The sequence below is a fragment of the Schistocerca cancellata genome, chromosome 3 (genome assembly GCF_023864275.1).
Source record: "Schistocerca cancellata isolate TAMUIC-IGC-003103 chromosome 3, iqSchCanc2.1, whole genome shotgun sequence".
NCBI lineage: Eukaryota > Metazoa > Arthropoda > Insecta > Orthoptera > Acrididae > Schistocerca > Schistocerca cancellata.
Window position 1 is genome coordinate 6,140,990 of NC_064628.1, and position 23,909 is coordinate 6,164,898.

The following is a 23,909-nucleotide window of genomic DNA, read 5'->3' on the forward strand; positions in this document are numbered from 1 at the left end:
CTGGGGCAACAGGATGACGAACCGTGCTCCCACTTCTGTTTTACGTCTCGTATTTTGACAGGAAATAATTCGTCTTGTCATTTTATGACTAAAACGTCTATAAACGTCTTCTTGTACAAACAAAGAGTTATTTTAATCTTTTCAACGTCTTCTTCGCAGCAACAGGTATCTTGGCACCATTCGATATTTTATGAGGTCTCGCTGACATTTGCCCGTTTTCAACCTCACACGATTTTGATTTTCTTATACTGGGTGACCCAGCTGCCCCTGCCTATGGGTTTTATGCAACCCACAATGCCTTCAAATACCACATGCGAGATCTTCTTATTCTCTCAATTGCTAAGCCCAAACTGTTAGTCCTAGACAAAAATGAACAGGACCCTTTTCGAAGGAATTGTACCAGTAATGCCGTTAAAATTTTGAGCTGGCATACGTTTTCGCAGAAGACCACAGATTTCCAGTTATTAAAAAAAAATAACGCATTTGAAGGCCACTTTTGTACATTTTTTAATAATTCGAAAAAGTACAAAATTTAACTTCATTAAATTTTCTATAGAAAGTCCTGTTCATTTTTCTGTAGGACTACCTATTTACACAAGCTGGCAAGTGAATATGAAAATCTCTCTTGTGTTTTCAGAAGGCGTTGCAGTTTGCATAACACCCACCGGATAGGTGCAGCTGAATCATTGTGTATAATAACAACTTGTGGAAGAGCATACATGAAAGTCAGAAATCTCTACAATAGAAAATTAAGGAATTATAATAGAATTCTAAAATTAGAAGTCGTTTATGGGTCGGAAACCCTACTTTTATTTGGAAGCAAAATGGTATTAAAAGATTTGGAAAAGAAGGGAAGCAGAATTTTGCGAAAAATATTGTCTACTCAAGAACAAAGATTGCAATTGGGTTTTTGAGACAAAGTAAGGAAATACACTTATTCTGCCTTAAAATAACAACTGAGGCCAGGACAAGTCGTGCTACACTCTATGGACATCCAAAGAGAAGCAGGAAGACACTTTAACAAAGAAGGTTCGCGTATTATTCCAAAACAGGAAAACAGATAAAGAAAATGGAGTGAGGAGGCACAAGACAAAAAAGAACATAGAAGAAATGCGGACTGACCAGGAGACTACTCAACAGAAACAAATTCGAAGTAGAAGTCAAGAAATTCCAAGTTTTCCAGGAAGATAAAACAAGCAGAAAAACTACTGGAGTCAAATAACAGATGAGAGAAAAAGAGTTCACTCTGAGAAAATGGAAAAATTTTGGAAAAAGATGAAGGAAAGGAGACATAAGTTATCTTGACGTTGTCCATCGTTGGTTTGAAATGAAAAAGAATTCCCACTGCAGCTACAGTATGTTACAGTTTCACTTTAAGAAACACTAGAGCATTGTAGGTGTCTTTGTTTCAGTAAAGTGCAGATTACGGGTAGTTTGTGACCTTCAGTCATAGGCAACTGATATGCAACCCTTTGAGGCGTTACAAAGTTCAACCACATCTTCACATTACATATTTTATTGAACATCTTGTAAAACTTCGTTTTTAATCCGGAGTGACTACTGATATACCTAATTATATATTATTATAGAAAGAAAATCTCATTGTTCTTAATTAAATTTAATTTTAATCACAAAGGAGCGAAGAATATTGAAACAAAATCTACCCTACCGTCCTCTGTTAATACAGGGCTAATTGATGCAATAATCAGTTAATAACAACATGTAGTCGTATTCCCCCTATCTTCCACTAAGCCCCTGTGTTAACAGCATCCTGGCAATATATACCTTGATTCTCTCGGTTTAGTATGTTAGTTGCCTATTTGTTAGATAACTAGAACGATTCTTTTAGCGAGTTAGTTGCATGTTCCTTAGACAATTGGAACGAATCTTTTAGCGAAGTGTCACTTTACATTTGGCCGCGAAAGGCAAAGGTCCCGAGTTCGAGTCTCGGACGGGCACACAGTTTTAATCTGCCAGGAAGTTTCAAATCAGCGCACACTCCGCTGCAGAGTGAAAATCTCATTCTGGAAACATCCCCCAGGCTGTGGCTAAGCCATATCTCCGCAATATCCTTTCTTTCAGGAGTGCTAGTTCTGCAAGGTTCGCATGAGAGCTTCTGTAAAGTTTGGAAGGTAGGAGACGAGATACTGCCAGAAGTAAAGCTGTGAGGACCGGGCGTGAGTCGTGCTTCGGTAGCTCAGATGGTAGAGCACTTGCCCGCGAAAGGCAAAGGTCCCGAGTTCGAGTCTCGGTCGGGCACACAGTTTTAATCTGCCAGGAAGTTTCATATCAGCGCACACTCCGCTGCAGAGTGAAAATCTCATTCTGGAAACATCCCCCAGGCTGTGGCTAAGCCATATGTCCGCAATATCCTTTCTTTCAGGAGTGCTAGTTCTGCAAGGTTCGCATGAGAGCTTCTGTAAAGTTTGGAAGGTAGGAGACGAGATACTGGCAGAAGTAAAGCTGTGAGGACCGGGCGTGGGTCGTGCTTAGGTAGCTCAGATGGTAGAGCACTTGCCCGCGAAAGGCAAAGGTCCCGAGTTCGAGTCTCGGTCGGGCACACAGTTTTAATCTGCCAGGAAGTTTCATATCAGCGCACACTCCGCTGCAGAGTGAAAATCTCATTCTGGAAACATCCCCCAGGCTGTGGCTAAGCCATATCTCCGCAATATCCTTTCTTTCAGGAGTGCTAGTTCTGCAAGGTTCGCAGGAGAGCTTCTGTAAAGTTTGGAAGGAAGGAGAGGAGATACTGGCAGAAGTAAAGCTGTGAGGAGCGAGCGTGAGTCGTGCTTCGGTAGCTCAGTTGGTAGAGCACTTGCCCGCGAAAGGAAAAGATCCCGAGTTCGAGTCTCGGACGGGCACACAGTTTTAATCTGCCAGGAATTTTCAATTTTAGATTAGATAATAAACTTGCTTTGCTGCCAGTCCAACATTTTACGTTTTTGGGCCAAGACGAAAAATTTTTGGTCCTGCATTTAAACTTCTTTGTCAGCCACTAGCAGCTTTAATTATGAATAATAAACGTCATCTTCCTCTATTGTTGTAGGTGTGGACACCACTAATCTTCTGAAATACTGCTGAATTATTTATGACGAATTTCGTAGGGGAATGTATGTATTGTGATGGTGCGATTAAAACGCCTAACTCCTTAAAAACTTGATGACTGCGAGTGAACACAACAAATTATTCTTACTACTGTCTTTTGTGCAATCAATAATTTCTTTCTGCGGGAAGTGTTATCCCAGAAAATTATTTCTTAAGGTATTATTGAGCGGAAGTATGCAAAATATGTCAAGGGGTTGCTTCGTTTGTTTTTAAGACTAGCAATCATGCAAATAGCAAAGCTAGAAAACTATTTGTTTGAGCAGCTCAGCAACATGCTTCTTCCAGCTTACGTTTTCATCAAGACGTACACCCAACAATTTGGGGCATTCTATCTGGCGTACTGACTCCTGTTCATGTGGTACATCAGCATGGTATGACACTTTTCTTTACGAACTGAAAATAGTGTGTTTTCTGAAAATTTAGGAAGAGCCCATTATCAGAGAACCACTTCATTATTAAAGTGGTATTGGCAGCAAGAAAGTACCAATTCTTCTTGTTGAATGTTAAGTAGAAAGTCATTCGCATATGGAAGGAATAAGACTGCACCTAATATTTAAACTCTCTGTGGGTTTCTCTTCGTGATTTCTAACCCAGTCACAAAAATTTTCTCTCCTTCCAACATTGTCTGAATTGAAACTTTCTGGCAGATCAAAACTGTGTGCCGGACCAGTAATGGAACCCGGGACTGTTACCTTTCATGGGCAAGTGCTCTTGCCACTGAGGTTGACTCAGGATTCTTCCTTCACAGCTTTACTTCCGCCTGTAGCTCATCTCCTGTCTTACAGTTTTGTATAAATTATTCAGCACAACTTTTTGCATTCTATTTCTTAAGTATGATTTTTCCCCCCCATGAACCATGGACCTTGCCGTTGGTGGGGAGGCTTGCGTGTCTCAGCGATACAGATGGCCGTACCGTAGGTGCAACCACAACGGAGGGGTATCTGTTGAGAGGCCAGACAAACATGTGGTTCCTGAAGAGGGGCAGCAGCCTTTTCAGTAGTTGCAGGGGCAACAGTCTGGATGATTGACTGATCTGGCCTTGTAACATTAACCAAAACGGCCTTGCTGTGCTGGTACTGCGAACGGCTGAAAGCAAGGGGAAACTACAGCCGTAATTTTTCCCGAGGACATGCAGCTCTACTGTGTGATTAAATGATGATGGCGTCCTCTTGGGTAAAATATTCCGGAGGTAAAATAGTCCCCCATTCGGATCTCCGGGCGGGGACTACTCAGGAGGACGTCGTTATCAGGAGAAAGAAAACTGGCGTTCTACGGATCGGAGCGTGGAATGTCAGATCCCTTAATCGGGCAGGTAGGTTAGAAAATTTAAAAAGGGAAATGGATAGGTTAAAGTTAAATATAGTGGGAATTAGTGAAGTTCGGTGGCAGGAGGAACAAGACTTCTGGTCAGGTGAATACAGGGTTATAAATACAAAATCAAATAGGGGTAATGCAGGAGTAGGTTTAATAATGAATAAAAAAATAGGAGTGCGGGTTAGCTACTACAAACAGCATAGTGAACGCATTATTGTGGCCAAGATAGACACAAAGCCCATGCCCACTACAGTAGTACAAGTTTATATGCCAACTACCTCTGCAGATGATGAAGAAATAGGTGAAATGTATGACGAGATAAAAGAAATTATTCAGGTAGTGAAGGGAGACGACAATTTAATAGTCATGGGTGACTGGAATTCGTCAGTAGGAAAAGGGAGAGAAGGAAACATAGTAGGTGAATATGGATTGGGGGGAAGGAATGAAAGAGGAAGCCGCCTCGTAGAATTTTGCACAGAGCATAACTTAATCATAGCCAACACTTGGTTCAAGAATCATAAAAGAAGGTTGTATAGCTGGAAGAATCCTGGAGATACTAAAAGGTATCAGATAGATTACATAATGGTAAGACAGAGATTTAGGAACCAGGTTTTAAATTGTAAGACATTTCCTGGGGCAGATGTGGATTCTGACCACAATCTATTGGTTATGAACTGCAGATTGAAACTGAAGAAACTGCAAAAAGGTGGGATTTTAAGGAGATGGGACCTGGATAAACTGAAAGAACCAGAGGTTGTAGAGAGTTTCAGGGAGAGCATAAGGGAACAACTGACAGGAATGGGGGAAAGAAATACGGTAGAAGAAGAATGGGTAGCTCTGAGGGATGAAGTAGTGAAGGCAGCAGAGGATCAAGTAGGTAAAAAGACGAGGGCTAATAGAAATCCTTGGGTAACAGAAGAAATATTGAATTTAATTGATGAAAGGAGAAAATATAAAAATGCAGTAAATGAAGCAGGCAAAAAGGAATACAAACGTCTCAAAAATGGTATCGACAGGAAGTGCAAAATGGCTAAGCAGGGATGGCTAGAGGACAAATGTAAGGATGTAGAGGCTTGTCCCACTAGGGGTAAGATAGATACTGCCTACAGGAAAATTAAAGAGACCTTTGGAGAGAAGAGAACCACTTGTATGAATATCAAGAGCTCAGATGGCAACCCAGTTCTAAGCAAAGAAGGGAAAGCAGAAAGGTGGAAGGAGTATATAGTGGCTCTATACAAGGGCGACGTACTTGAGTACAATATTATGGAAATGGAAGAGGATGTAGATGAAGACGAAATGGGAGATAAGATACTGCGTGAAGAGTTTGACAGAGCACTGAAAGACCTGAGTCGAAACAAGGCCCCGGGAGTAGACAACATTCCATTTGAACTACTGATGGCCTCGGGAGAGCCAGTCATGACAAAACTCTACCATCTGGTGAGCACGATGTATGAGATAGGCGAAATACCCTCAGACTTCAAGAATAATGTAATAATTCCAATCCCAAAGAAAGCAGGTGTTGACAGATGTGAAATTTACCGAACTATCAGTTTAATAAGTCACAGCTGCAAAATACTAACGCGAATTCTTTACAGACGAATAGAAAAACTGGTAGAAGCCGACCTCGGGGAAGATCAGTTTGAATTCCGTAGAAATGTTGGAACATACTGACCTTACGACTTATCTTAGAAGAAAGATTAAGAAAAGGCAAACCTACGTTTCTAGCATTTGTAGACTTAGAGAAAGCTTTTGACAATGTTAACTGGAATACTCTCTTTCAAATTCTGAAGGTGGCAGGGGTAAAATACATGGAGCGCAAGGCTATTTACAGTTTGTACAGAAACCAGATGGCAGTTATAAGAGTCGAGGGGCATGAAAGGGAAGCTGTGGTTGGGAAAGGAGAAAGACAGGGTTGTAGCCTCTCCGCGATGTTATTCAATCTGTATATTGAGCAAGCAGTAAAGGAAACAAAAGAAAAATTCGGAGTAGGTATTAAAATTCATGGAGAAGAAGTAAAAATTTTGAGGTTCGCCGATGACATTGTAATTCTGTCAGAGACAGCAAAGGACTTGGAAGAGCAGTTGAACGGAATGGACAGTGTCTTGAAAGGAGGATATAAGATGAACATCAACAAAAGCAAAACGAGGATAATGGAATGTAGTCGAATTAAGTCGGGTGATGCTGAGGGAATTAGATTAGGAAATGAGACACTTAAAGTAGTAAAGGAGTTTTGCTATTTAGGGAGTAAAATAACCGATGATGGTCGAAGTAGAGAGGATATAAAATGTGGACTGGCAATGGCAAGGAAAGCGTTTCTCAAGAAGAGGAATTTGTTAACATCGAGTATAGATTTAAGTGTCAGGAAGTCGTTTCTGAAAGTATTTGTATGGAGTGTAGCCATGTATGGAAGTGAAACATGGACGATAACTAGTTTGGACAAGAAGAGAATAGAAGCTTTCGAAATGTGGTGCTACAGAAGAATGCTGAAGATAAGGTGGGTAGATCACGTAACTAATGAGGTGGTATTGAATAGGATTGGGGAGAAGAGAAGTTTGTGGCACAACTTGACTAGAAGAAGGGATCGGTTGGTAGGACATGTTTTGAGGCATCAAGGGATCACAAATTTAGCATTGGAGGGCAGTGTGGAGGGTAAAAATCGTAGAGGGAGACCAAGAGATGAATACTCTAAGCAGATTCAGAAGGATGTAGGTTGCAGTATATACTGGGAGATGAAGAAGCTTGCACAGAATAGAGTAGCATGGAGAGCTGCATCGAACCAGTCTCAGGACTGAAGACCACAACAACAACAAGTATGATTTAAACCAGTTGCATGGAGAGCCATCAATTCCAAAAAAATTAAATTTTTCTACGAGCATCATATGATATATGCAATGAAACATCTTGTAACGATCAAAAAAATTACCAACTGGCAATGCCTTAATATTGGTGTTATCCTTTCAAAGAGAAGAAGGTATCCCATCTACTTCTTGTCTTGAGCCAAACTCTTCATCTCAGAGCAGCAGTTATACCCCAGCCCTCAGTATTTGCTAGGTATGTTGCAGTCTGTATCTTCCCCCAGTTCTTTTGATCTCAGGAGCTGCTCTGGTACTACAGAAGTTATTTTCTGAGGTCTTAACACATACCACATCATCGTGTGCCTCTTCCAGCCAATCTTTTCCACATATTCCATTCCTAACCGATGCTGCAGAGATGTTACTATCACATCCAACTTTCTGCATTCTTCGTTTTCATTTCGTACTTCCCACTCCAATTTTAGCAATATACGCACCTTAGCGTGTGTTCCGAAGCAGCTCAGTGGTTAAATGGTACCCTACATCGTCGGTGAGTCCTAGGATTCTTATCTGTAACTTATCAATTCTTTCACCTCTGGCATACTTTAATAATATGATAAATGATTCAAAAATGGTTAAAATGGCTCTGAGCACTATGGGACTTAACAGCTGTGGTCATCAGTCCCCTAGAACTTAGAACTACTTAAACCTAACTAACCTAAGGACATCACACACATCCATGCACGAGGCAGGATTCGAACCTGCGACCGTAGGAGTACCGCGAATATGATAAATGTCGGCTCCACGCTTACTGTGGGTTGCCCTAAAGTGTATGATCAGTTTAATTGAGGGAGAAAGGATAAGGAATATCACATCTATGAGAAACACGTCGGGAAATTAGTGAAATGTTTATGGTGAAGACAAACATAAACTAAGTCGTGTAAATGAACCTATGAACCCCAGATACCATTTCGTGCCCCTGTAATATAGAATTAGGTTACACATATATACTGGATGTAACAAAGAGGTCTCGCCAAACTTTCAAGAAACATTCCTCGCACCTAGAGGAAGAAATATATGTGATTGTACATGAGTCCAGAAACGCTTTATTTCTATGATAGGGCTTAGTTTCCAGAATTCTTCAACACACTAATCATGGGAAACACACAGGAACTAAAGTATCAGCACGATATGTAACGCTTTCCTAAATTAAGTGTTCAAAATGCTCTCCGTTGGCAAGGATACATGTATCAGTCCGCCGTCGCATTGAATAACCGAAGTATTTATTTATCCTTGGAAAACTGCGTATTGCCGGCCGGAGTGGCCGAGCGGTTCTAGGCGCTACAGTCTGGAACCGCGTGACTGCTACGGTCGCAGGTTCAAATCCAGCCTCGAGCATGGATGTGTGTCATGTCCTTAGGTTAGTTAGGTTTAAGTAGTTCTAAGTTCTAGAAGACTGATGACCTAAGAAGGTAAGTCCCACAGTACAAAATTGTTGAGGCTTTCGTGGCCATTTGTTGACAAACTGCCTATTGGCTTCTGTCTCGGGTTCTTCTGCCGACGTTCATCTAATGATTTTTCTGACGTTTCGCCAGCACGAGTGGCTGGCATTGTCAAAGCTTCACCCTCCATTGCCGGTGGTGAACTGGAGGCGAGCTCGCGGCCGAAGACTATATGTACCTGGCGCGCCAACGTCCGAGGGCTTCTCCGCGGTCATTTCCGGTGCGGTTCTCCTCTTGCTACCTGCGACGGTCGTTCGCTGCAGTACGGGAAGCCAGGATCCGTTTACCTTAAGGCTTTCCTCCTTCTTGTTGAAACTGTTCGCGTGTTTTTTGATTTCCACAGCTTCTCTGAACAAGCGCGTGTGATAGTGCTTCTCTACAGCCAGAACTTCCGTGTCGGCGAATTTTATTACGTGGTCGGTCTCATTCAGTGCGTGCTCTGCCACGGCCGATTTCTCCACCTGCCCCAACCTGCAATGTCGCTTATGCTCTTTGATCCTGGTATTAATGGATCGTCCAGTCATTCCGACATACACTTTTCCGCATGTGCATGGTATGCGGTATATTCCCGACATTGCAAGTGGGTCTCTTTATCTCCTTCGCCGATCTAAGACACTCTCTGATCTTCCTTGTCGGTTTGAAAATCGTCTTTACGCCGTGTTTGCGCAGTATACGGCCGATTCTGTCCGTCACTCTGGGAATGTATGGCAGAAAGGCCGTACCCGACATTTCTTTTTCTGGTTCCTTACTTCGCCGAGTGTTTGGCTCTGTTACACTTCTAATGTAATTTGTGGAGTACCCATTGCTCCTCAGAACAGTTTCCAGTTGTTGCATTTCTCGTTTGAGGTGTTGAGGCTCACATATTCGTCCTGCTCTCTTTACGAGCGTACTAATCATGCCTCTTTTCTGGCTCGGGTGGTGGTTTGACAGTTTGTGCAGGTATCGGTCCGTGTGCGTCGGTTTTCGATACACGCTGTGTCCCAGGTTTTCGCCGTCCCTCGTGACCAGCACATCTAGAAACGGCACTTTATTGTGCTTTTCTACTTCCATGGTAAATGTTATGTTGGCATGGAGGCTGTTCAAGTGTCTCAGGAATTCACCGAGCTGTTCTTCACCATGGCACATCTAGAAACTGCCCATTGAGCCTGGGTGCAAGAAGAGGATCATAAAAGTCATCAACAATGCCGGCGCAAACAATGACAGGCAGTCTGTGTTGATAATGTGATTGCACAATTTCGTGAGTATTCTCTACAACACATACGCGCTGGTTGTGAAAATTTACAATATAATCAGTTGAAATGAAAGCTCATCCGTGAACAGCACACTTTCTCTAAAGTGAGGGTTGACGCACGGTCGACGTGTGCCCGTGCAGCAAAATCAGCTGCTGATACTGCCTCAACACGTTGTACATGGCATGGATACAACAGGTGCCCATTTAAAACTCTCCAGAGAGTCGTGTGGTCGACGTTACGTGTTGAGGCTAACTGTCTTACGCCGACAGTAGAGCTGTCGCAAACTGTGCAAAGAAGTTCCCCCTCCAGCTGAGTTGTAGCATCGCGTTTTAGTACCTGAATAGTGTAAATTCGCGTAGTCTCCTTCCGCCTCCGAGCAGTGTGTCAGCAGTGCACAAGTGGCAGCATTACTGCATTTACTAGGCAATTTCGTATTTTAATAACTGTTTAAATTTTGTGTCGATTTGTTTGCGCTCTCTGTAGATTACTTCAGACGTTCTTTGCACAACAGTTTTTAGCATGGATAGGGACTGCAACTGCTGTGTTCGGATGCAGGCTGAGTTGGCATCCCTTCGCTCCCAGCTTCAGGCAATGTTGGCTTCGGTCACACAGCTTGAGGCTGTTGCCAATGGGCATCACTGTGGGGGTCCGGATGGGGGTTTGTCGGGGACGGCCAGCTCGTCCCACGCATCCCCCGATCGGGCTACAGCTGTGGTTGCCCGGGATACTGCCCGCATTGAGGCTGATCCCTCATCTGTGGTAGAGTGGGAGGTCGTCCCAAGGTGTGGCAGGGGGCGAAAGACATTCCGGAGGGCTGAACGGAAGGCCTCTCCAGTTTGTCGGACTAACCGGTTTCAGCCTCTGTCTCAGGCTGATACTGATCTTCGGCCTGACATGGCTGCTTGTCCTGTTCCAGAGGTTGCCCCTCAGTCTGCAAGATCCGGGCAGTCGCAGAGGGTGGGCTTACTGGTAGTTGGGAGCTCCAACGTCAGGCGCGTAATGGGGCCCCTTAGGGATATGGTAGCAAGGGAGGGGAAGAAAACCAAAGTGCAGTCCGTGTGCATACCGGGGGGAGTCATTCCAGATGTGGAAAGGGTCCTTCCGGATGCCATGAAGGGTACAGGGTGCACCCATCTGCAGGTGGTCGCTCATGTCGGCACCAATGATGTGTGTCGCTATGGATCGAAGGAAATCCTCTCTCGCTTCCGGCGGCTATCTGATTTGGTGAAGACTGCCAGTCTCGCTAGCGGGATGAAAGCAGAGCTCACCATCTGCAGCATCGTCGACAGGACTGACTGCGGACCTTTGGTACAGAGCCGAGTGGAGGGTCTGAATCAGAGGCTGAGACGGTTCTGCGACCGTGTGGGCTGCAGATTCCTCGACTTGCGCCATAGGGTGGTGGGGTTTCGGGTTCCGCTGGATAGGTCAGGAGTCCACTACACGCAACAAGCGGCTACACGGGTAGCAGGGGTTGTGTGGCGTGGGCTGGGCGGTTTTTTAGGTTAGATGGCCTCGGGCAAGTACAGAAAGGGCAACAGCCTCAACGGGTGCGGGGCAAAGTCAGGACATGCGGGGACCAAGCAGCAATCGGTATTGTAATTGTAAACTGTCGAAGCTGCGTTGGTAAAGTACCGGAACTTCAAGCGCTGATAGAAAGCACTGAAGCTGAAATCGTTATAGGTACAGAAAGCTGGCTGAAGCCAGAGATAAATTCTGCCGAAATTTTTACAAAGGTACAGACGGTGTTTAGAAAGGATAGATTGCATGCAACCGGTGGTGGAGTGTTCGTCGCTGTTAGTAGTAGTTTATCCTGTAGTGAAGTAGAAGTGGATAGTTCCTGTGAATTATTATGGGTGGAGGTTACACTCAACAACCGAGCTAGGTTAATAATTGGCTCCTTTTACCGACCCCCCGACTCAGCAGCATTAGTGGCAGAACAACTGAGAGAAAATTTGGAATACATTTCACATAAATTTTCTCAGCATGTTATAGTCTTAGGTGGAGATTTTAATTTACCAGATATAGACTGGGACACTCAGATGTTTAGGACGGGTGGTAGGGACAGAGCATCGAGTGACATTATACTGAGTGCACTATCCGAAAATTACCTCGAGCAAATAAACAGAGAACCGACTCGTGGAGATAACATCTTGGACCTACTGATAACAAACAGACCCGAACTTTTCGACTCTGTAAGTGCAGAACAGGGAATCAGTGATCATAAGGCCGTTGCAGCATCCTTGAATATGGAAGTTAATAGGAATATAAAAAAGGGAGGAAGGTTTATCTGTTTAGCAAGAGTAATAGAAGGCAGATTTCAGACTACCTAACAGATCAAAACGAAAATTTCTGTTCCGACACTGACAATGTTGAGTGTTTATGGAAAAAGTTCAAGGCAATCGTAAAATGCGTTTTAGACAGGTACGTGCCGAGTGAAACTGTGAGGGACGGGAAAAACCCACCGTGGTACAACAACAAAGTTAGGAAACTACTGCGAAAGCAAAGAGAGCTTCACTCCAAGTTTAAACGCAGCCAAAACCTCTCAGACAAACAGAAGCTAAACGATGTCAAAGTTAGCGTAAGGAGGGCTATGCGTGAAGCGTTCAGTGAATTCGAAAGTATAATTCTATGTACCGCATATTCAGACACTCCGGAATGATGAAGGCATTGAAACAGAGGATGACACGCGTAAAGCTGAAATACTAAACATCTTTTTCCAAAGCTGTTTCACAGAGGAAGACCGCACTGCAGTTCCTTCTCTAAATCCTCGCACAAACGAAAAAATGGCTGACATCGAAATAAGTGTCCAAGGAATAGAAAAGCAACTGGAGTCACTCAACAGAGGAAAGTCCACTGGACCTGACGGGATACCAATTCGATTCTACACAGAGTACGCGAAAGAACTTGCCCCCCTTCTAACAGCCGTGTACCGCAAGTACCTAGAGGAACGGAAGGTTCCAAATGATTGGAAAAGAGCACAGGTAGTCCCAGTCTTCAAGAAGGGTCGTCGAGCAGATGCGCAAAACTATAGACCTATATCTCTGACGTCGATCTGTTGTAGAATTTTAGAACATGTTTTTTGCTCGAATATCATGTCGTTTTTGTAAACTCAGAATCTACTATGTAGAAATCAACATGGATTCCGGAAACAGCGATCGTGTGAGACCCAACTCGCTTTATTTGTTCATGAGACCCAGAAAATATTAGATACAGGCTACCAGGTAGATGCTATTTTCCTTGACTTCCGGAAGGCGTTCGATACAGTTCCGCACTGTCGCCTGATAAACAAAGTAAGAGCCTACGAAATATCACACCAGCTGTGTGGCTGGATTGAAGAGTTTTTAGCAAACAGAACACAGCATGTTGTTATCAACGGAGAGACGTCTACAGACGTTAAAATAACCTCTGGCGTGCCACAGGGGAGTGTTATGGGACCATTGCTTTTCACAATATATATAAATGACCTAGTAGATAGTGTCGGAAGTTCCATGCGGCTTTTCGCGGATGATGCTCTAGTATACAGAGAAGTTGCAGCATTAGAAAATTGTAGCGAAATGCAGGAAGATCTGCAGCGGATAGGCACTTGGTGCAGGGAGTGGCAACTGACCCTTAACATAGACAAATGTAATGTATTGCGAATACATAGAAAGAAGGATCCTTTATTGTATGATTATATGATAGCGGAACAAACACTGGTAGCAGTTACTTCTGTAAAATATCTGGGAGTATGTGTGCGGAACGATTTGAAGTAGAATGATCATATAAAATTAATTGTTGGTAAGGCGGGTACCAGGTTGAGATTCATTGGGAGAGTCCTTAGAAAATGTAGTCCATCAACAAAGGAGGTGGCTTACAAAACACTCGTTCGACCTATACTTGAGTATTGCTCATCAGTGTGGGATCCGTACCAGATCGGGTTGACGGAGGAGATAGATAAGATTCAAAGAAGAGCGGCGCGTTTCGTCACAGGGTTATTTGGTAACCGTGATAGCGTTACGGAGATGTTTAACAAAGTCAAGTGGCAGACTCTGCAAGAGAGGCGCTCTGCATCGCGGTGTAGCTTGCTCGCCAGGTTTCGAGAGGGTGCGTTTCTGGATGAGGTATCGAATATATTGCTTCCCCCTACTTATACCTCCCGAGGAGATCACGAATGTAAAATTAGAGAGATTAGAGCGCGCACAGAGGCTTTCAGACAGTCGTTCTTCCCGCGAACCATACGCGACTGGAACAGGAAAGGGAGGTAATGACAGTGGCACGTAAAGTGCCCTCCGCCACACACCGTTGGGTGGCTTGCGGAGTATAAATGTAGATGTAGATGTAGATCCTCGTTCACCTAGGCGCCCCCAGTCCCGATAAGTAGGCTTAAATGCCACTTGTTCCGTAAGACGACAATCAATTGCTTTAAGGGGCTCCGGAACGCCCTATACTTGCAATGTTAAAATAACGCTTATAAATTACATCTTTCCTCACAAAATATTTGAGGTAGGAAGTTGAACTTTTTACAGATTATTTATTGGAATATGGGCTACAACTTAACACAGGGATTTTACAGAATTTTAGTTCAGTTATTAAAGATGATTTTTTTTCAATTGTAATGAAAATTCACATTTTTTTGCAATTTTTATTTATATATTCAAAAATATAAAGTTTTTTGGAAAAAGGCTGTGTTAAATTATGCAGAAGGTACTGTGTAACATTTACTGAAAGTTTGAAACAAATATGTTTGGAAGATCCTTAGAAAACATGTAATTAGTATGAGAAAATAAAAGTTTTGGGAATCGAGCGACAAAGATTGGATTAACTTTTTAGTGCATTCCAGGTCCATAGGATGGATTATCTTCATCCTCTGCAAACTCCTCCTCCAGCTTCCTCTTGTTCCTCCTCCTGTTTACGCTTGCTTGTATTTCTAGACTATTTACAGCCCTGTCTGCAGCCCGAAGGCGTTCCTTGTCTAAAGCAAGCATCGCTCGTACCATGTTAGAACCTATCTTCATTCCCATATTTCTAAATACCTTGCACCTTACAATGTTGCCGTCATTGAAAGTCGCAACAGCATCATACACACCAAAGTGAAGTGTTTCTATTCCAACAAATACACTCTTGGGGATTCTCGACCATATAACACTATTTACACTTCCATTGGGTTTTTGAGTTTTTCCGTGAATACACTTTTTCAACAGTTCAGGTGCTGCTAAGTCTCTGAAAATAGGTTTTATCACCTCCATTATTGCATGAGGCAGACTATGCTTATGAGTGTACACTTCACCAGTTAGCAATCCTTTGTTATATTTACACCAACTGTCTTCTTCTTTGGGACACAAACTATGTTGGGGATTTTCATCGGTTGAAGAAGTATGAAAAAAAAAAGAGCCCAAACAGCCTCCTTCATTTCGTCGACACTTTGTGTATTTCTAATAACTTTACTTTTACTCATTATTATACTTCAACAAAACAGAGACTCAGGAAACAGAATTAATTACGAATATTTTCGAGATAACCACAGAGTAAATAAACATGAAACAATCGACAATCACACCAGCGATATATATTGAACCATCACAGGTTAGCCACAATACATACTTTATCTCACATCACTAAAATGTACCTGATGAACATGGACGTTAATAATAACACCATTTGACAGCAGTTTAACAGCGCCACAGTGGGTCACGCCCACGTAGAACACATTTCAAAATAAATTTAAAAATAGTTGTAGTCTTCGGAATTGAATAAATTATATATCTATTAAAAGGTAATAGTCTGCAGATTCAGAAAACGCAAAGAAGTAAAAATCGAACTTTACATGATTTTGAGCCTTTCCGGAGCCCCTTAAACGTTCTCTCGCCGGGGCACCGTCGCTCGAGAAATCTCTAGAAATTCAAACGCTGAGCGCCACGGCCATTACCATCTAGTAATCCGTAAACCAAATGCAACAGAGAACTCTTCCATTGCACTGTCCCGAAAACCAAGTCCGTGATGGACATCAAACAGTTGATGCTACATGCTTGCGTAGTCCGTGATAAACACTAAACACCTGATGCTATGTGTTTGATGCTAGTAGAGCAATGAAGTTAGGCCCACGTCACACAAGCAATGAAATGAGCCACGTGTCAACATTAACTTCGTTCGATTGTAAAAACAATGGCCGTGAAGCTAAGAATTGCAACTCACTGTACATTCAGACCAAACGTAATCAAGAGGGTATTTTGAAAATTTAATGTATGGAAACGTTTCTTGTAATGCTGATACGTTATGTTTCTGTGTTTCCCATAATTAGTGTTATTAAGAAGAGAACTAGGAAATAAGTTCTAACACAGAAATAAAGCGGTTGCTGATCCACATTCATATAACACATTTATTCTCATATGCCTGAGGAATGTTTTCTGAAAGTTTAGACAAAACTTTCTGTTACGCCCTACATACATTCGCGCCAGTTCTGCAGAGGAGTCCCTCACTCACCACTACCCCTCATTTCTTGTCTTATCACTACACATTTTGTGCTTCATGAACTGAAACGCAGACGATGTCTTATGTGGAACGGGAGAGATTCAAACTTGCATGTGCACTAATTATACTTTCCAAACAGAAGCACCACTAACTGACATATTCAAAAGTACATCACAAAATTTCCACTTCTGCACTGTGTGTAGGACCGAGACTCGAACTCGGGACCTTTGCCTTTCGCGGGCAAGTGCTCTACTAACTGAGCTACCCAAGCGCTACTCACGGCCCGTCCCCACAGCTTCAGTTCTGCCAGTACCTCGTCTCCTACATTCCAAACTTTACAGAAGCTCTCCTGCGAACCTTGTTTGACTAGCACTCCTGAAAGAAAGGACATTGCAGAGACATGGCTTAGCCACAGCCTGGGGGATGTTTCCAGAATGAGATTTTCACTCTGCAGCGGAGTGTGCGCTGATATGAATCTTCCTGGCATATTAAAACTATGTGCCGGACCGAGACTTGCCCGCGAAAGGCAAGGCCCCGAGTTCGACTCTCGGTCCGACACACAGTTTTAATCTGCCAGGAAGTTTCATATTAGCGCACACTCCGTTGCAGAGTGAAAATATTATTTTATTTCCACTTCTGTATCAAATTCACCGATGAAATACGCGAAATTATTTCTTGCTTCGGAGGCTGAACTTTAGCGATCGCATACCGTCGACCATACAGGGTTATTACAAATGATTGAAGCGATTTCACAGCTCTACAATAACTTGCAGCTTGCAGTTCTGGCACGTTTCTTGGTAGAGGAGGTTTAAATACTGAATCTTTCACATAACCCCACAGAAAGAAATCGCGTGGGGTTAAGTCGGGAGAGCGCGGAGGCCATGACATGAATTGCTGATCATGATCTCCACCACGACCGCTCCATCGGTTTTCCAATCTCCTGTTTAAGAAATGCCGAACATCATGATGGAAGTGCGGTGGAGCACCATCCTGTTAAAAGATGAAGTCGGCGCTGTCGGTCTCCAGTTGTGGCATGAGCCAATTTTCCGCAGGCTACGCGTGAAACTTGCCCGCACGCGTTCAACCTTTTTTTCGCTCACTGCAGACCGACCCGTTGATTTCCCCTTACAGAGGCATCCAGAAGCTTTAAACTGCGCATACCATCGCCGAATGGAGTTAGCAGTTGGTGGATCTTTGTTGAACTTCGTCCTGAAGTGTCGTTGCACTGTTATGACTGACTGATGTGAGTGCATTTCAAGCACGACATACTCTTTCTCGGCTCCTGTCGCTATTTTGTCTCACTGCGCTCTCGAGCGCTCTGACGGCAGAAACCTGACGTGCGGCTTCAGCCGGAGTTTTTCTACGTATCTGTAGTGTGTCGTGACCATATGAAGCATTCTAAACCGAACTTTTTTTCTTTTCTGCGCAGGCAACGGGTACATCACGACAGGTGTTCTGAGGGAGATCCTGCGGGAGCTGGACGACAAGATCACCGAGGAGGAGCTCGACATGATGATCGAGGAGATAGACTCGGACGGCTCCGGGACCGTAGACTTCGACGGTACGCTCAAACACCTCTCTGGCTCAAAAATAGCGGAGTACAACTCTGCGTAGCAAATAACTGTTACAGGTCTACCACGAATCAATAATCAGAGTTGTTACCGGCTGGTAATCTAATACCTCTCAATATCGGGGAAAAATGAAAAATCTGGAGTCAGGTCTTCTGGCTATTCTACGGACGTTTTTACGATGTATATATCTGATAACACCGAGATGTACGGGGTATTTCAAAAGGATCATCCGATTTCACAAGACACTATCGAAAGGCGGCAGTCCGTCCAATTTTCAAATTTTTCGCGGTTTTATAAATCCGTCTTTCTAATCAGATCGCTAGAGTATCTTTTCTCTGCCTGCGTTTTCTCATATTCTACATGCTACGGAGGAATACCACAAGGGGAACAGACAATGAATCTACATCTACATTTATATCCATACTCCACAAGCCACCTGACGGTGTGTGGCGGAGGGTACCTTGAGTACCACTATATGTTCTCCCTTCTATTCCAGCCTCGTATTGTTCAAGGAAAGAAAGATTGTCGGTATGTTGATTTTATCCTCATGGTCTCTTCGCGAGATATACGTAGGAGGGAGCAATATACTGCTTGACTCCTCGGTGAAGGTACGTTCTCGGAACTTCAACAAAAGCCCGTACCCAGCTACTGAGCGTCTCTCCTGCAGAGTCTTAGCGTCTCTCCTGCAGAGTCTTTCACTGGAGTTTATCTATCATCTCCGTAACGCTTTCGCGATTACTAAATGATCCTGCAACGAAGCGCACTGCTCTCCGTTGGATCTTCTCTATCTCTTCTATCAACCCTATCTGGTATGGATCCTACACCGCTGAGCAGTATTCAAGCAGTGGGTGAACAAGCGTACTGTAACCTACTTCCTTTGTTTTCGGATTGCATTTCCTTAGGATTCTTCCAATGAATCTCAGTCTGGCATCCACTTTACAGACGATGTACTTTATATGATCATCCTATTTTTTTCTATTTTAAATCATTCCTAATGCCTACTCCCAGATAATTTATGGAATCAACTGCTTCCAGTTGCTGACCTGCTATATTGTAGCTAAATGATAAAGGATCTTTCTTTCTATGTATTCGCAGCACATTACACTTGTCTACATTGAGATTCAATTATCATTCCCTGCACCATGCGTCAATTCGTTGCAGATCCTCCTGCATTTCAGTACAATTTTCCATTGTTACAACATCTCGATATACCACAGTACCATCCCCAAAGAGCCTCACTGAACTTCCGATGTTATCCACAAGGTCATTTATGTATATTGTGAATAGCAACGGTCCTACGACACTCCCCTGCGGCACACCTGAAATCAGTCTTACTTCGGAAGACTTCTCTCCATTGAGAATGACATGCTGCGTTCTGTTATCTAGGAACTCTTCAGTCCAATCACACAATTGGTCTGATAGTCCATATGCTCTTACTTTGTTCATTAAACGATTGTGGGGAACTGTATCGAACGCCTTGCGGAAGTAAAGAAACACGGCATCTACCTGCGAACCCGTGGCTACGATCCTCTGAGTCTCGTGGACGAATAGCGCGAGCTGGGTTTCACACAACCGCCTTTTTTGAAACCCATGCTGATTCCTACAGAGAAGATTTCTAGCTTCCAGAAAAGTCATTATAGTCGAACATAATACGTGTTCCAAAATTCTACAAGTGATCGACGTTAGAGATATAGGTCTATAGTTCTGCACATCTGTTCGACGTCCCTTCTTGGAAACGGGGATGACCCGTGCCCTTTTCCAACCCTTTGGATTGACTTCTAGAGAATTACGGCACATCGCAGAAAGAAGGGGGGCAAGTTCCTTCGCGTACTCTGTGTAAAATCGAACTGGTATCCCATCAGGTCCAGCGGCCTTTCCTCTTTTGAGCGATTTTAATTGTTTCTCTATCCCTCTGTTGTCTATTTCCATATCTACCATTTTGTCATCTGTGCGACAATCTAGAGAAGGAACTATAGTGCAGTCTTCCCCTGTGAAACAGCGTTTGAAAAAGACATTTAGTATTTCGTCCTTTAGTCTGTCATCCTCTGTTTCAGTACCATTTTGGTCACAGAGTGTCTGGACATTTTGTTTTGACGTAAGACCAAAATTTCTTAGGATTTTCTGCCAAATCAGTACATAGAACTTTACTTTCGAATTCATTGAACGCCTCTCGCATAGCCCTCCTCACACTACATTTCGCTTCAGGTAATTTTTGTTTGTCTGCAAGGCTTTGGCTACGTTTATGTTTGCTGTGAAGCAGTTTTCTAACTCGGTTGTTGTACCACAGTCGCTCTTTTCCATTTCTTACGATCTGGCTTGGCACATAATCATCTAATGCATACTGTCCGATGGTTTTGAACTTTGTCCACTGATCCTCAACACTATCTGTACTTGAGACAAAACTTTTGTGTTGAGCCGTCAAGTACTCTGTAATCTGCTTTTTGTCACTTTTGCTAAACAGAAAAATCTTCCTACCTTTTTTAATATTTCTACTTACGGCTGAAATCATCGATGCAGTAACCGCTTTATGATCGCTGATTCCCTGTTCTGCGAACTTTTTCAAATAGTTCGGGTCTGTTTGTCACCAGAAGGTCTAATATGTTATCGCCACGGGTCGGTTCTCTGTTTAACTGCTCAAGGTAGTTTTCAGATAAAGCACTTAAAAAAATTTCACTGGATTCTTTGTCACTGCCACCCGTCATAAACGTTTGGGTCTCCCAGACTATATCCGGCAAATTAAAATCTCCACCCAGAACTATAAAATGGTCGAGAAATCTACTGGAAATATTTTCCAAATTTTCCTTCAGGTGCTCTGCCACAACAGCTGCTGAGTCAGGGGGCTACAGAGACATCCAATTACCATGTCTGAGCCTGCTTTAACCGTGACCTTCACCCAAATTATTTCACATTTCGGATCTCCGTCAATTTCCTTCGATACTATTGCACTTCTTATCGCTATAAACACCCCTTCACTGTCCAGCCTGTCTCTGCGGTATAAATTCCAATCTGAGTTTAGGATTTCATTACTGTTTACATATGGTTTCAGCCAACTTTCTGTCCCTAGTACTATGTGGGCATTGTGACCTTTTATTAATGAGAGCAATTCTGAAACCTTTCTATAGAAGCTCCTGCAGTTTACTATTAGCACATTAATATTGTTATTCCCTGTTGCGTTTTGCCTACTAGTACCTCGTCGCGTGTCAGGAGGCGTCTTGTCGGGCCTAGGGAGGGATTTCTCTAACCTAAAAAACCCACATGTGCACTCCACACGTACTCCGCTACCCTTGTAGCCGCTTCCGGCGTGTAGTGCACGCCTGACCTATTCAGGGGGACCCTACATTTCTCCACCCGAGAAATTTGCACACCAGATTTCCGCAGAATCGTCTGAGCCTCTGGTTTAAGCCTTCCACTCGGCTCCAAACCAGAGGACCACGATCGGTTCTGGGAACGATACTACAAATTGTTAGCTCAGATTCCACCCCGCGAGCGAGGCTTTCCGCCTTCACTAACTCCGCCAACCGCCTGTACGAACTGAGGATGACCTCTGAACCCCGACGGCAGGAGTCATTGGTGCCATGAATGTGTTTCATTCTCAGTTTTACAGCAAACTATGCACCTGTAGTCACTTACACTAAACATGAACAATCGCTGGATCGAACGAATGTTGGCTTAATTAAAAACGCCTGCCACTGGATGAATTCAGGTGGTAATTCTTGACTGAACTTTGCAGTGGGAGCTCGAGGAACACGGTTGGATGTACTTTCGAAGGCGGCTCGGATAGCGCCGCTCAGTCGTGATGGGGTCTGGAGGATACGAGCGTTTTTAAACGTGTGGCGACGTGCTCGTATTATCCAGACCCCATCGCCGAAGATGCCGTGTTCGAATTTTGGACGGTAAATCGAGCGTAAAGTTTTGAGGTGAAAAAACTAAATATTGTCTCTCCTATCTTCTGAGATCGACAGGAAGTGCAAAATGGCTAAGCAGGGATGGATAGAGGACAAATGTAAGGATGTAGACGCTTATCTCACTAGGGGTAAGATAGATACAACCCACAGGAAAATTAAAGAGACCTTTGGAGATAAGAGAACCACTTGTATGAACATCAAGAGTTCAGATGGAAACCCAGTTCTAAGCACAGAAGGGAAAGCAGAAAGGTGGAAGGAGTATATAGAGGGTCTATACAAGGGCGATGTACTTGAGGACAATATTTTGGAAATGGAAGAGGATGTAGATGAAGATGAAATGGGAGATACGATACTGCGTGAAGAGTTTGACAGGGCACTGAAAGACCTGAGTCGAAACAAGGCCCCCGGAGTAGACAACATTCCATTGGAACTACTGACGGCCTTGGGAGAGCCAGTCCTGACAAAACTCTACCATCTGGTGAGCAAGATGTATCAAACAGGCGAAATACCCTCAGACTTCAAGAAGAATATAATAATTCCAATCCCAAAGAAAGCAGGTGTGGACAGATGTGAAAATTACCGAACAATCAGTTTAATAAGCCACATCTGCAAAATACTAACACGAATTCTTTACAGACGAATGGAAAAACTAGTAGAAGCCGACTTCGGGGAAGATCAGTTTGGATTCCGTAGAAATACTGGAACACGTGAGGCAATACTGACCCTACGACTTATCTTAGAAGAAAGATTAAGGAAAGGCAAACCTACGTTTATAGCATATGTAGACTTAGAGAAAGCTTTTGGCAATGTTGACTGGAATACTCTCTTTCAAATTCTAAAGGTGGCAGGGGTAAAATACTGACAGCGAAAGGCTATTTACAATTTGTACAGAAACCAGATGGCAGTTATAAGAGTCGAGGGACATGAAAGGGAAGCAGTGGTTGGGAAGGGAGTGAGACAGGGTTGTAGGTATTAAAGTAGGTATTAAAATCCATGGAGAAGAAATAAAAACTTTGAGGTTTTGGAAAAGCACTTGAACGGAATGGATGGTGTCTTGAAGGGAGGATATAAGATGAACATCAACAAAAGCAAAACGAGGATAATGGAATGTAGTCGAATTAAGTCGGGTGCTGTTGAGGGTATTATTTTACGAAATGAGACACTTAAAGTAGTAAAGGAGTTTTGCTATTTGGGGAGCAAAATAAATGATGATGGTCGAAGTAGAGAGGATATAAAATGTAGACTGGCAATGGCAAGGAAAGCGTTTCTGAAGAAGAGAAATTTGTTAACATCGAGTATAGATTTAAGTGTCAGGAAGTCATTTCTGAAATTATTTGTATGGAGTGTAGCCATGTATGGAAGTGAAACATGGACGGTAAATAGTTTGGACAAGAAGAGAATAGAAGCTTTCGAAATGTGGTGCTACAGAAGAATGCTGAAGATAACATGGGTGGACCACATAACTAATGAGGAAGTATTGAATAGGATTGGGGAGAAGAGAAGTTTGTGGCACAACTTGACTAGAAGAAGGGATCGGTTGGTAGGACATGTTCTGAGGCATCAAGAGATCACCAGTTTAGTATTGGAGGGCAGCGTGTAGGGTAAAAATCGTAGGGGGAGACCAAGAGATGAATACACTAAGCAGATTCAAAAGGATGTAGGTTGCAGTAGGTACTGGGAGATGAAGAAGCTTGCACAGGATAGAGTAGCATGGAGAGCTGCATCAAACCAGTCTCAGGACTGAAGACCACAACAACAACAACATCTTCTGACTGGAGGACGAACCTGCTACAACCGGCTAATTTATCTTGGTGAGCGATTAGTTTAGCCTCCCTCCAAGTTTCTTCGATCTATGTGTGTGGAGCAAGGCAGTTTGGATTTTGGACAGAAGTTACAGGAACGCTGACGAGTCAGGTCGCAGCAGAATGTCGGTGCTGCGTGGCCACGAGGGCTGCTTCTGGGCGCGGCTGAACGGCGGTTTTGGACGGGACTTAGTTCAGGTTTGAATCAGGATTCTCGAAAGCGATTAACCTCAGTTATA

General features: G+C 43.4%; 1 protein-coding gene across 1 annotated transcript in view; it reads left to right on the top strand.

The window, feature by feature from the left end:
* LOC126176771 (troponin C, isoallergen Bla g 6.0101-like) overlaps positions 1-23,909 on the top strand; it is a 129,968-nt gene that overhangs the window by 101,137 nt on the left and 4,922 nt on the right. Inside the window, exon 5 of the mRNA XM_049923940.1 lies at positions 17,822-17,953. Coding sequence (XP_049779897.1) covers positions 17,822-17,953 — 132 coding nt within the window. The remainder of the gene's footprint in view (positions 1-17,821; positions 17,954-23,909) is intronic.